Source organism: Babylonia areolata, chromosome 20 (genome assembly GCF_041734735.1).
Source record: "Babylonia areolata isolate BAREFJ2019XMU chromosome 20, ASM4173473v1, whole genome shotgun sequence".
NCBI lineage: Eukaryota > Metazoa > Mollusca > Gastropoda > Neogastropoda > Buccinidae > Babylonia > Babylonia areolata.
Window position 1 is genome coordinate 36702825 of NC_134895.1, and position 14931 is coordinate 36717755.

Consider the following 14931-nt stretch of genomic DNA (forward strand, 5'->3'; position numbering starts at 1 on the left):
TATGCCTCTTGTGCCTGCAAAAATCCTTATACTGTCTGATTCAAAATCAGCATTGATGGCTTTAAATAATCAATCTTCATCTGAACGAGCAGATATTATGTACGAAATTTTGTATTTAATCCACCAGTTAATTATGCGAGGCTCCGACATTTCACTCTTGTGGGTTCCTGGACATTCTAATCTTCGTGGCAACGAAATGGCCGATTTTTGTGCCAAGGAAGCGGCATCGAACAATTCAGATTCAATCAATCACAATATTCCTATTTCTGTTTCTGAAGCTTGTACTATTCTCTCAACATATATCTGGAATTTCAGACAGAAACAGTTCTTAGAAAACTCAAAAAAGAAGCTCTGGTGGGATCTCTCTCTTCCAGCAAGAAAAGGCACTAACCCCCCAGGATCAATTTCCACAAGAAACTTGACACACAGGCTAAGAACTAATGCATGGTTAAGCAGATTTTTGAAACCGTCACCACTATGTATTTGTGGTAAGACCCTTGACATCCCACATTTTTTGCTCGAATGTCCAGATACACATTTACATTTCAAACCCCTTCATGATATGATTACATCCTTTAATCTTCCATTAGTCATGTCCAGCGTTTTTCACCCTAGCAAAGAAAATGGTTGGTCTCTGACAAAAACCGCAGTTGACCTAATTAAAAGCCATCCAATTGGTCGGTTTTTCTAATTTGTTTCATCCCCTTTCTGTTGCAGAGGTTCCCCTCTGTTTTATTTAATCCAAAATAGTGTTTCGTTTTGGGTGATAGCGTCAGATTTACTTGTAGAGCAAAGTTCCCATTATTCTAATTAGTGGAACTGTTCGACCCTAACATGTAATATGTCGTCTTGATTACATTACGAAACCTTAATTTGATGAGAAAGAGTGAGAGACAGTGTGAATGTGTGTGTGTGTGTGTGTGTGTGTGTGTGTGTGTGTGTGTGTGTGTGTGTGTGTGAGTGAGTGGGCAGGGGAATGAGGTAGGGGAATTATAATGGGCATTTGTGTGCATGCATGGATGTATGTAGAGAGAGGGTGGGGGAGAAACGTATGTGAGTATGTGGGTGCGTTAGAATATTTTTTGGAGATAATGATATTAATGAAATTTGGTACCTTGATTTGTTAAATATGTTTGTTTGTTTGTTTGTGTGTGTGGGTTTTTTATTTATTTTTTATTTATTTTTTTTTTAATTTAATTTTATTTTTTTAAATCATACCTTACTCAAATCAGAATTTCCTTGTGTTGCTCAGTTAATATTTTATTCAAATGGTTGCGAAAATGTCAGTACAACAAACAGTTAATCTGACAATAAATGGTTTCAGTCAGTCAGTGTTTCAGTGTTCACGGGCACGCGTAGTGTGTGTGTGTGTGTGTGTGTGTGTGTGTGTGTGTGTGTGTGTGTGTGTGTGTGTGTACGCGGGCGCGCGTTAGTGCATGCACGGTGCCGCGGTGCGTATGTCACGCATTGTGTCATGGTGAACTGAATCCGTGCTGTCTCTGTGTGTCACATAATGCGCATGCGAAATACTGCAGTTTATATTTTTTCTTCAGATGCCCTGAAGTTTGTTTCATCAGTTTCAGTTTCAGTAGCTCAAGGAGGCGTCACTGCGTTCGGACAAAACCATATACGCTACACCACATCTGCCAAGCAGATGCCTGACCAGCAGCGTAACCCAACGCGCTTAGTCAGGCCTTGAGAAAAAAAAAAAAAAAAAAACAACAACAACAAAAAACAACCGGGGAATAAAAAATAGATAAGCTTACATAAATAAATAAATAATAATTATAATATAGAAAAAGGTAGTAGTAATAATAATAGTAATACTAATAAAATGATAATAAAAATAAATAAATAAATAAGACAACAATGGTGATAAATAAGCGAATAAATGTAAAACATGAAGACACACATTCACACATACACCCACACATGCATAACAGAAATGCACCAAACATGCAGTTTCACAGATATGAAAGCACAGTCAAATACATATAAACGTACATGAGCTCCAACACACACACACACACACACACACACACACACAGAAAAAAAAGAAAAAAAACAGAAAAAGAAAAAAAGGTGGATCCAAGGGAAATCACCCTGGGGACTCCACAGGGTCTTTCCTGCACTGAAAACTGAAACTTTCCTGCAACGCATAAACAGGATCTTGAGCCAGCCGACAGAAACTTACTAAAGCATGGTGAGTAATTTTCTCTGACATAGATGTACAAGCAGTCAATGAGAAAATTCAAAATGATATTTAGAGACTGATATATTTACTCAGTTTTATTACAATCATAGATAATCATAGATTGATCGCTTTTAAAACGGACGAACCGTTTGTTGCTACCCGGAAGTAAACTGGAACAAACTCTTTCTCTTCTTCGTTTCAACCCACGTATTGTATTGTATCCTAAAATCAGGGACACATATATAGCAACTTTCGAACATCTTTGAAGTTACTGTAGTTTTCGACTCTATTTGGAAGTGTTTTTTTTTATATTCTTTAGAAAAATATATCTTGTGTAGTCAGTCGCTACACTGTCTTGTCTAGGTCCATAAAATCGTCTGCAACATTGACGAGTTCACTCAGTCTGTGTAAGTCAGAGAGCTACTCTTTCCATTTATAGCCTCCACCGCCAACGTCAGTTTGTTTCAGTTTCAATGTGTCAAAGCGTCCTTGAAATTGAATCTGCCCCACCCCCCTCCCAACCATGGCGCCTGGAGTTGAAAAGTGATATTATGTTCGTGTTTGTGATACTAGGAGGATACTAGGAAAGGAGGAAGGTGGCAGAATGGTTAAGACGCTCAGCTGCCAATACAGAGAGTCCGTGAGGGTGTGGGTTCGAATCCCGCTCTCGCCCTTTCTCCTAAGTTTGACTGGAAAATCAAACTGAGCGTCTAGTCTTTCGGATGAGACGATAAACTGAGGTCCCGTGTGCAGCACGCACTTGGCGCACTGAAAAAGAACCCATGGCAACGAGAGTGTTGTCCTCTGGCGAAATTACGTAAAATGAAATCCACTTTCATAGGTACACAAATATATGTAAGCATGCACTCAAGGCCTGACTAAGCGCGTTGGGTTATGCTGCTGGTCAGGCATTTGCTCAACAGATGTGGTGTAGCGTGTATGGATTTGTCCGAACGCAGTGACGCCTCCTTGAGAAAGTGAAACTGAAAACTGAAACTGATACTAGGAAAAGATAGATCTGACAGTCATCCAGATGTGTGCGTGGAGTGTGTGGAGTGTGTGTGTGGGAGAGCAAGGGGAGGCCTGGTGGGTGGGGGGACTATGGACTTTGATGATAGCACACATTTTAGGAAATATCAGGGTTTCATATTCTTTATTTCTATTTTAGTTAAGTCACAACACCTTGGCTGCTACTGTGTGAGTACTAGGACTTCATTTGATTGGTTTTCTTTGTGTGTTTTTTTTTAACAAAAATTTATTTATTTTGTTGTTGAAACATTCACAGTGGTATAGGTTTGTTTTACACACACATACACACATATGTATATATATGTGTATATATATATATATATATATATATATATATATATATATATATATATATACAAATTATATATGAATATATATATATATATATATATATATATATACAAATTATATATGAATATATATATATATATATATATATATATATATGTATATATGTCAAGAAATGTAAAATTACATTGCTGAAATTATCTTTATTGTTCAAATTGCTTAATATCAAGGTCTGTATATCCCATGATTAAAAAAAAAAAGAAAGGTTCCAATAGAAAGCTCGGTCAGTTTCCTTTCAGAAAAAAAGAAAGCAAAAAAAAAGAAAAAAAGAAAAAGAAAAGGCATATGGTTGGTTTGCATATTTTTTACAAGAATTTCTTGAAGAAATGTGGCCTGTAGAATTAAATACTATATATATATATATATATATATATATATATATATATATATATATATATATATATGTTATGTTTCCCTGGCAGTAAATGGATTGAACAGTCCTGTTGTCTGTGCCCACCACCGTTTCCTAACAGCGTTTTGATATCATTCATACTTCTGATATTTGTGTATGTGTGTGAGAATCTGATGACTATGACTATTATTGTGAGACACACACACACACAATGTGTGTGTGTGTGTGTGTGTGTGTGTGTGTGTGTGTTACTTTGTTTTTGTTACTTTGTTTTTTTGTTTGTGTGTGTGTGTGTCTGTGTCTTTCTCACTTTATGTGTATGTGTGTGTGTGTGTGTGTCTCTGTAGCTGTGTGTGTGTGTGTGTGTGTGTGTGTGTGTGTGTTCACAGAGTTGAATGAGTGATGTCATGATGTCTGTTAGCAGTTAGCGGGTGTGTAAATTACCATATTATTTTTTCATCTTGAATGCATTTTGTACAATATATAACGTGCTTTGAGCTCTTTTTGAAAACAACAACAACAACAAAACAATGGCACTGACTGACTGAGTGTTCTTTATGGTGATGATGATGATGATGATGATGGTGATGATGATGATGATGGTGATGGTGATGATGATGATGATGAAGATGATGGTGATGGTGATGATGGTGATGAAGATGATGATGGTGATGATGATGATGATGATGATGTTTCAGTGATGATGTAAACAAAAGTTCTGCCTTGACCAAGAGAGGACAAACAAGCACCCATGGACAAGTTTTCCGGCAAGAAACACATTCTTCATCTGGTAGCCTTGGTTGCTCTACTTGCAGAACCCAGACACCAAGGTCTATGTTTCTTTGGTTCTAATCTTCCCAACTTCAATTATTATGGCAGTAAGTGGAATGCTTCTGTTTTCTAGTTTAATCAAGCCTTTCACTTCTGACTGCATTGTCAGCAAGTCCAGCCACTCATTTGAATACGCTTACTTCCTTGCAAATGGCAACTGCCTTGATGTGTGTTTGAAGCAATATCTCAGCAAGTTTTGGCTCAATTTTGATGCGTTTTTTTGTTTGTTTGTTTGGGTTTTTTTGGTGTTTTGTTGATTTTAAGAAGGCATTTGACAGGGTCTGGCATGCAGCTTTGTGGGCTACCATGAATCTGTACAACATCAACGCCAACCTGATCAGACTGATACAGCACCTCTATGACAAAGCCACCAGCGCCGTCTACCTCAACAATAGCATCGGGGACTGGTTCAGAACCACAGTCGGAGTGAGACAAGGCTGTTTACTCTCCCCAACACTCTTCAACATCTTCTTAGAAAGAATAATGACTGACGCACTGGAAGAGCATGTAGGAACAGTCAGCATAGGCGGCAGAACAATCACAAACCTACGTTTTGCCGACGACATTGATGGACTGGCTGGAAAAGAAGAAGAACTGGCAAGCCTGGTCAAACATCTAGACAAAGCCTCCACATCGTATGGAATGCAAATCAGTGCGGAGAAAACCAAACTGATGACTAACAACACCAACGGCATCAGCATTGACATCAAAGTCAACGACGAAAAGCTTAAAACAGTCCACAGCTTCAAATATCTGGGAGCAATCATGTCAGATGAAGGATCTAAACCAGAAGTACTCTCGAGAATTGCCCAAACAACAATGGCACTCAACAAGCTGAACACCATCTGGAACAACAAAAACATCGCTCTCAGCTCAAAAATCAGACTGATGCGTTCCCTGGTTATATCAATATTGCTCTACGCCTGCGAGACTTGGACCCTGACTGCAGACATCGAGAGAAGAATCCAAGCTGTCGAGATGAGATGCTTTCGTAGACTACTTGGCATCTCCTACAGAGACCACATCACTAACAAGGAAGTGAAGAACAGAATCAAGCAAAGTATTGGACCCTACGAAGACCTTCTGTCCATAGTGAAAAAACGCAAACTTAGGTGGTATGGACACATCTCCCGATCATCTGGTCTTGCCAAAACGTTCCTGCAAGGCACCGTACAAGGAGGCAGAAGGAGAGGACGGCAGAAGAAGAGATGGGAAGACAACATCCGGGGGTGGACAGGCTTGACGCTCGGTGACGCCCTGAGGAAATCAGAAAACCGTGAAGAGTGGAGAGGGGTGGTGGCCAGGTCAGCAGCGGTGCCCCAACGGTCTGAACCCAGACTATGGGAGAGGTGAAGGTGAAGGTGAAAGCGAAAAGCTGTTGAGTGTGTCAACATGGCTGCCAGGATGTACAGTACAGAAGAGGTGGCTAGAATTTTGCTTGATTTTGTGCACAACGTTGACAGTAGTAACTAGGAAAATTTGATATAAATTAAGAAAACGAAAGTAATATTGATCGACTTAAGTGATTCTGCATGGTTATCATGATGATGATTACATGCCACAAGGTACATCCACAGGAAGGGGGTGGGGTCGAGTTAGGGCTGTCACCCACAGCGCGTTTGCGTTGGCCGCGTGTCATGTTTTTGGAGACTCGCTACGTTGCTGCAAGAACGCTTGAAACCTGCTGCGAGGTGTTGAGCTCGCACACAGGTGACAAGCTTCCCTAGGCACCAGGCATCACACGCCATATTTGGAAAGTCATGTGCCGTCACCCTGACAATATTGATGATACTATAGAGGAGATTAGGGTTGACTGTGGTCATTGTTACATCAATCAAGTGATCATCTGTCTTGTATGTGAACACTGTTACTGTCTCAAAGAATGTAATGAAATAGAATCTGTGCTGTTTTGCAAGTCATTTTGCCTATCAGTCCATGCAGTTTGTTTTACTGGACATTTTTTTTCATAATCTATACTTTTTTATATTTGTATATATATATATATATATATATATATATATATATATATATATATATATATATGTATATATGTATACATACACACACACACACACACACACACACACACACACACACACACACACATATATATATATATATATATATATATATATATATATATATATGAATTCACTCAGTTCATATCATTCACTTCAAATTTGTCATCAATACTTTATTTATAGACATAACACTGCATTTGTTCATTATTTTGTGTTATTTTTTTTTTACTACTGACTAACTGAGTTATTGTTGACCAATGATCATTTTATCATTATTTTGCCTGTTTATGATCCATTTTTCACTGAGCCTTTCCTCCAGTTAAGATAAAGATATATATTGTGTTTGTTTATCTACTATTGTACTATTTCCTATACAGGTCTGCCTGTCCAACTGTCTGTCTATCCTTGATAATTTGTTCACTGATTTATGTGTTTGCTTCTTAATTAATTGTACTTTATTATTCATTCCAAATATTTGACATGGCTAAATGAATTATAACCATTTATACTCTGATTATTTATTTATTTATTTATTCATTCATTTATTTATTTATGTATTTCTCTTGAGATTTAAAAAAAAAAAAAATTTCATTGAAGCATTGCATGGCATTTAAAAGACACATGGCTACAGTATTTTCCTGTCTTGTTGATTAGACACAGCCATAGAGTGCAGAATCACAAACAAATCTTGTTTTAATCACACGCACGAACGCACACGCACACACACACACACACTCACACACACACACACACACACACACACACACACACAGAGTGAGAATATACTTGAAGATAATGTAATCATTTGCTTCAGAAGAGTTTTACATCAGAACTAAACCTGGTTGTTGCATCTTTCATTTACATTAGTGTGGATGTGTGAGAGTCCTGTACCAGTCACACAATTTCATACTGATAAAATGTACCTGTTGTAACTGCAGATACAATCCGTTTTCAACCTTTTTTAGTTCCATATTATGGTTGAAAGAAAGGCAGTTAAAATTTCATTTAGACTATGAAGGAGAAAACAAATAGTGTATGCTTGTTTGCTTGTTTTTTTTATTTTAATTTTATTATTATTATTATTTTTTTTTTATTGAACTAACAGTTCTCTCTAGAGTATGAAGTAAAACAAGTTACAATTAATTAAACTGAAAATATTAAAAAAGACACTGATCATATTATACAAGGTGTGTAAATTATCAAATTGTGTAATTAAAACACTGATCATACATAATTACAAGTCATCAGGGATCCGCTCAGTGAATATATATGCAGTGCATCCTTTCCATTTTCACAAGTGTCAGGCAGGCATATTTATGCATTATGATGGATGTGGGGGTGTGGGTGAGGGGTGGGAGGAGGAGTCCTTAGTCATATATATGCCTCTCATGTGTGTGTGTGTGTGTGTGTGTGTTTGTGTGTGCGTGTGTGTGCATGTGCGTGTGTGTGCGTGCTTGTGTGTGTGTGTGTGTGTGTGTGTGTGTGATTTCATTTTATTTTCTAAGAGCTGGAATCGGACTACAGCCTGTATTACGTGGGCGAGGTTATGACCCTGCACTGTTACAAGGACAGCAGTTTCAATGGTTCGGTGACCTTCAAGGCAGGGAACACTGTTCTGGGGAACGGGACTAAGATCAACAGCACCTGTGCCTATCTGGACAAAGTGGTCACAGCCGATGACTTTTCAGTGTCTTTCTACTCCTGCAGTGACTCCACTAATGCTTTGTTGAAGCAGAAGAAAATCTTTGTAGACTGTAAGTGTGTGTTTGTGTGTGTATGTTAGTGTTCGTGTGGGTGTGTGTGTGTGTGTGTGTGTGTGTGTGTGTGTGTGTGTATCTAGTGTGTGTGTGTGTGTGTGTATCTAGTGTGTGTGTGTGTGTATGCTGTGTGTGTGTATGTGATGTATTTTACATTGTTTTTTTTTAATTTGATCGGTTTTATATCGCTTGTTGATAGAATAATGTGAGGTGAACAAACTTGCATGCCTGTCTGCCTTCAGTTTGTCTGTCTGTCTAACCTTCCAACCAGTTTGTCTCTTGGTCTCTTTGTCAGTTTTATCAGCGATGTGTCCTTCTCTTTCTAGACTACTTTTTTTCTCTGTTTGCCACATTTTCATTGCTCTGTGTTCACAGACAACAATGGCTGAGGTGGGAAAAAAAATCAGTTGGGGGGAAAAAAAAGAGAAAAAAAAGACAGCATTCAGTTTTAAACCATCTGACTGATGAATCTGAGACTGCTGAGAGAAACAGGCCGAATGTGTATATATATACATACATACATACATATATATATATGTATATATATATATATATATATATATATATATATATATATATATATATATAGCATTCAGTGGAACCTGAACTTTGTGCGCACACTTTTTGTGTGTGATGCAGTTGGTTTAGTGGAATCAAGCGATGCAGCCCAAGGTAGAAGTCATAACACAGATTGACGCCTGACAGACTCATGACACAGATTGACACCTGACAGACTCATGACACAGATTGACACCTGACAGACTCATGACACAGATTGACGCCTGACAGACTCATGACACAGATTGACGTCTAACAGACTCATGACACAGATTGACGTCTAACAGACTCATGACACAGATTGGTGCCTGACAGACTCATGACACAGATTGACGCCTGACAGACTCATGACACAGATTGACGTCTAACAGACTCATGACACAGATTGACACCTGACAGACTCATGACACAGATTGACGCCTGACAGACTCATGACACAGATTGACGTCTAACAGACTCATGACACAGATTGACGTCTAACAGACTCATGACATGACACAGATTGACATCTAACAGACTCATGACATGACACAGATTGACGTCTAACAGACTCATGACACAGATTGACACCTGACAGACTCATGACACAGATTGACGCCTGACAGACTCATGACACAGATTGACGCCTGACATGACACAGATTGATGTCTAACAGACTCATGACACAGATTGACGTCTAACAGACTCATGACACAGACTGGTGCCTGACAGACTCATGACACAGATTGACGCCTGACAGAATCATGACACAGATTGACACCTGACAGACTCATGACAAAGATTGACGCCTGACATGACACAGATTGATGTCTAACAGACTCATGACACAGATTGACGTCTAACAGACTCATGACACAGATTGACACCTGACAGACTCATGACACAGATTGACGCCTGACAGACTCATGACACAGATTGACGTCTAACAGACTCATGACATGACACAGATTGACGCCTGACAGACTCATGACACAGATTGACGCCTGACAGACTCATGACACAGATTGACGCCTGACAGACTCATGACACAGATTGACGCCTGACAGACTCATGACACAGATTGACGCCTGACAGACTCATGACACATGAGCTGTTTTGGATAGAAGGCTGGACTGGAATGGCTCTTGGTCGTTCAACCTTTAACTTTTTACCTCTTTCACCACCAAGTTTCTGTGTGAAAATCGCTCCCCGGTGCCAAATAGTTTAGATAGGACGCCAAATATTTTAGATAGGATGCTCTCAGTCAGGGTAGGATGCTCTCAGTCACAGGCTTCGGTTCATGTCAAAACAACCCAGGGGACTAGTTCACTTCAAACTGTGGTCAGGGGCCAAAGGTTAGTCATTGTTCTACTGTTAGTCATTGTTCTACTGGTGGGGAAACTGGCTGCTGCTGTCGAGCTTTGTTACACTGTGACATATGGTCTTGTTAACATGACCCTTGATGTCGACTCCAATGGCTGCGCTGTGGTACACAAGAGGACACTTACAGGGTACTTTTTTTATTTTATTATTTTATTTTTTTAAAAGGACTAAAGGACAATGAAAATGCTGTTGTTACTGTTACTGGTTATCACTGTTAGTCATCAAAATGAAACTTTTGCAACAAACTGGAGTCGGAAAAAGCTGTGTTTAAATTTTTTTTTTATTATATATTTTTAATGAAGTGAATGATGTTATTTCACACTTCAGCCAGGATGAGACGTCAACATTTCTTTTAACTACACATACTTTATCGTGACCCACTAGTGCAGACTCCGGCAGGGAGTCTGATTCCTGTCCTGTGCAAACTACTACCCGCCTATGCAGAGAAAATGAAAGTAGCTACTGGACGGGCGCAATAGCCAAGTGGTTAAAGCATTGGACTTTCAATCTGAGGGTCCCGGGTTCGAATCACGGTGACGGCGCCTGGTGGGTTAAGGGTGGAGAAATTTTACGATCTCCGAGGTCAACATATGTGCAGACCTGCTAGTGCCTGAACCCCCTTCGTGTGTATATGCAAGCAGAAGATCAAATACGCACGTTAAAGATCCTGTAATCCATGTCAGCGTTCGGTGGGTTATGGAAACAAGAACATACCCAGCATGCACACCCCCGAAAGCGGAGTATGGCTGCCTACATGGCGGGGTAAAAACGGTCATACACGTAAAATCCCACTCTTGTGCATACGAGTGAACGTGGGAGTTGCAGCCCACGAATGCAGAAGAAGAAGAAGAAGAAAGTAGCTACTGCCAGTAACCTTCTGGAAGTAGGTTACCTCCACTCTGTATCATTTCCTTTTTCTATTCTCTGTTGTTGTGAAGTTCATTTCTTGATGAAATATACAGCGTTATTCTGTTGATGATATTTATTTCAGATGCCCCTCAGAATGCCACACATGTTGAGATGGTATGGCTGGATAAAGACGACATCACAGTCAGATGGAAGTTTGGCCCTGAAAATATCACCTTCAAAAACAGCCACGAGAAAGTCATTCTGATTAGAGCCGAATGGAGACAACTGCGTTTCGGCGAGTACGTGGATTTTCATTCAGGATTGTGTGCACGTGCGTGTGTGTGTGGGCACATATGTATGCTTGAGTGTGTGTGTGTGTGTGTGTGTGTTTGTGTGTGTGTGTGTGTTTGTGTGTGTCTTTGCATGACTATGCACTAGCAAGTTTGTGTGGATTGCTTCAAGTGTCAACTTTCAAAATTCTGTCAGAAACCTGGGTGCATATTTTGTGTTAAAACACACACGTGAGCCAAAAGAAAAAAAAAAGAGAAAAGAATGAAAAAAGAAAGAGAGAAGTTTGTTGAAGTTGCTTTCAGAGTTTCATTTGAAAGTTGTGGTTACAAATGTTGACGTATGCACACCCTTAGGTTTTAGTATTGATTATATTGTTATGTGTTGTATTGTATTATATTGTATTGAATTGTATTGCATTGAATTGTATTGTATTGTATTACATTTTGTCACAACAGTTTTCTCTGTGTGGAATTTGGTCTGCTTTTCCCAGGGAGAGCGCATTGCTAAAGTGCAGTATCATCTTTTTTTTTTTTCTCTTTTATTTTTCTCCCCCTTTATCCTGCCTGCTAGTGTATGAATTTATTTTTGTATCAAAGTGGATTATTCTACAGAATTTTGCCAGGGACAACCCTTTTGTTGCTGTGGGTTCTTTTACGTGGACTAAGAGGGCTGTGTTGAATGGGGACATATTGCTGAGTGCTTGTTAACATGGTCTAGTCTAAAGGAGAAAGAAAGTTCTACTATTTCTGTTACCGGCATGCATCTGTTAACAACATATGTTGACCTCGGAGGTGGGAAAAATCTCCATCCTTTACCCACCAGCGCCGTTACCAAGATTCAAACCCGGGACCCTTGGATTGAAAGTCCAACGCTATAACCACTTGCGTCCATCACTTGAGATTTCATTCCTCTTCACTGACACTAAAACCTGTCAGTGTGCATTCTTAGCATGCGTGACTATCAGTATCAGTACCAGTAGCTCAAGGAGGTGTCACTGCGTTCGGTCAAATCCATATACGCTACACCACATCTGCCAAGCAGATGCCTGACCAGCAGCGTAACCCAACGTGCTTAGTCAGGCCTTGAGAAAAAAAAACCCCAAAACAACAACAACAAAAAACAAACAAACAAACAAAAAAAACTCGATTCAATACAACTGCTTCTTGTGTTAGCCGTACATAAAAGAACCCACGACAACAGAAGGGTTGCCCCCTGCAAAATTCTTTAAATAAATCCATTTTGATTATATGACAAAATCGGCACACATGCAGACAGGGGGAAAAAAAACAACAAAAAACCGAAAAGGAAAAGAGTGGCACTGCACTGTGGGGACGCACTTTCCCTGTGGAGAGCAGCCCGAATTTCACATGGTGGAGTTTGTTGTGACGAAATGAAATGCAGTGCAATACAATGCAATGCAATACAATGCAATGCAACACTACACAACACAACACAACACAATACAACACAATACAATACAATACAATACAATACAATACACAATACAATACAATACAGTACAATGCATTGCAACACAACACATTAAATTGCACTGGAAAGGGAGAGACCAACATTTTAACCCATGGCTATAATTATGCGTTTATATCATTATTATTCATTCATGTATTTATATATATATATGTGTATATGTATGTATTTATGACAGATACAGCACATGGCAGCAGTGCGTCAATGCGACAACCTCCTGCTCTGTGAAAGACTTCACGGACCCGTACAGCAGTGTGTCCGTGCGTGTCAATGTCACCAACGTGAAGCGTCGTCAGTCTGTGATCACGGTTCTCCCAGAACTGCTAGCCATGGACTATGGTGAGGCCGTGTGATAGGTGACGGAGATGACAGTGAAAATGCTACGGAATATGTTAGAGTGCCTTGTTGTCTTATGATACAGAGTACAGATTGCTTTGTTGCCTCGTAATACTCTTCTTCTTCTGCGTTCACTCGTATGCACACGAGTGGGCTTTTACGTGTATGACCGTTTTTACCCCGCCATGTAGGCAGCCATACTCTGTTTTCAGGGGTGTGCATGCTGGGTATGTTCTTGTTTCCATAACCCACCGAACGCTGACATGGATTACAGGATCTTTAACGTGCGTATTTGATCTTCTGCTTGCATATACACACGAAGGGGGTTCAGGCACTAGCAGGTCTGCACATATGTTGACCTGGGAGATCGTAAAAATCTCCACCCTTTACCCACCAGGCGCTGTCACTGTGATTCGAACCCGGGACCCTCAGATTGACAGTCCAGCGCTTTAACCATTCAGCTATTGCGCCCGTCTGCCTCGTAATACAGAATACAGATCACTTTGTTACTATCGCACGATACAGAATATGCTTTATCGTCCTGTAATACAGAATACTTTATTATGATCTCATTATACAGAATACTTTCTCATACTGTAGTACAGAATACGGGATACTTTATTATGGTAATACAGAATGCTTTATTTTCTCATGTCACAAAATGCTTTATTATCTCAGAATACAGAATATTTTCTTTTGTTATAATACATAATTTCCTATTATGATAATACATTATGTTTTATTATCTCAAAATACAAAATGCTTTATCATTTTACAATACAGAATACTTTACAAACTTTACAATCTTAAGATACAGAATGCAGAATACTTTATTATGATAAGACAAAACACTTGATTAGATATGATGCGGAATAATACAGAATACTCTATTTTGATAATACAGAATTCAGAGTACTTTTATTACAGTAATACAGGATTCAGAATACATTATTTCCAGTAAGAGTGGAGGGTGTGTGTGTGAGGGGAAACGGTGATTAACAACAGTAGCAACACAGGGCGCTGTTATCAAGACTTACTAGCAGGACAAATGGAATGTGTCAATGAGAAGGCGTGCACACACATGGAATGTGTCAATGAGAAGGCGTGCACACACACACACACACACACACACACACACAGAGTCACCACACCACAACACACAACACACACACACACACACACACACACACACACACACACACACACACACACACTCACCACACTATATCACACCACATCACCCCCCACACCACACACACACACACACACACAACCTACCCACACACATACATACACGCGTGCGCGCACACTCACACACACACACACACACACACACACACACACACACACACACCACACCACACCACACCACATAAAGCCACACCATACCACACCCACATACCCATACACACCCACACACACCCACACCCACACCCACACATGCACACACACACACCACACCACACACACGCACACACACACACACACACACAGAGCACATGCCAACACCTAGAC

The 14931-nt window shown here is 39.7% G+C and overlaps 1 protein-coding gene across 2 annotated transcripts in view; it reads left to right on the plus strand.

The window, feature by feature from the left end:
• LOC143295468 (uncharacterized) overlaps window positions 1–14931 on the plus strand; it is a 64118-nt gene that overhangs the window by 8023 nt on the left and 41164 nt on the right. The window contains exons 1-5 of one of the 2 annotated variants that reach the window (XM_076607182.1): window positions 2091–2203; window positions 4622–4801; window positions 8281–8529; window positions 11444–11600; window positions 13259–13419. In XM_076607182.1, coding sequence (XP_076463297.1) covers window positions 4675–4801; window positions 8281–8529; window positions 11444–11600; window positions 13259–13419 — 694 coding nt within the window. In that variant the 5' untranslated portion in view covers window positions 2091–2203; window positions 4622–4674. Of the gene's footprint in view, window positions 1–2090; window positions 2204–4621; window positions 4802–8280; window positions 8530–11443; window positions 11601–13258; window positions 13420–14931 lie in introns of those variants that run through there. The other variant, XM_076607183.1, reaches the window with a different exon arrangement.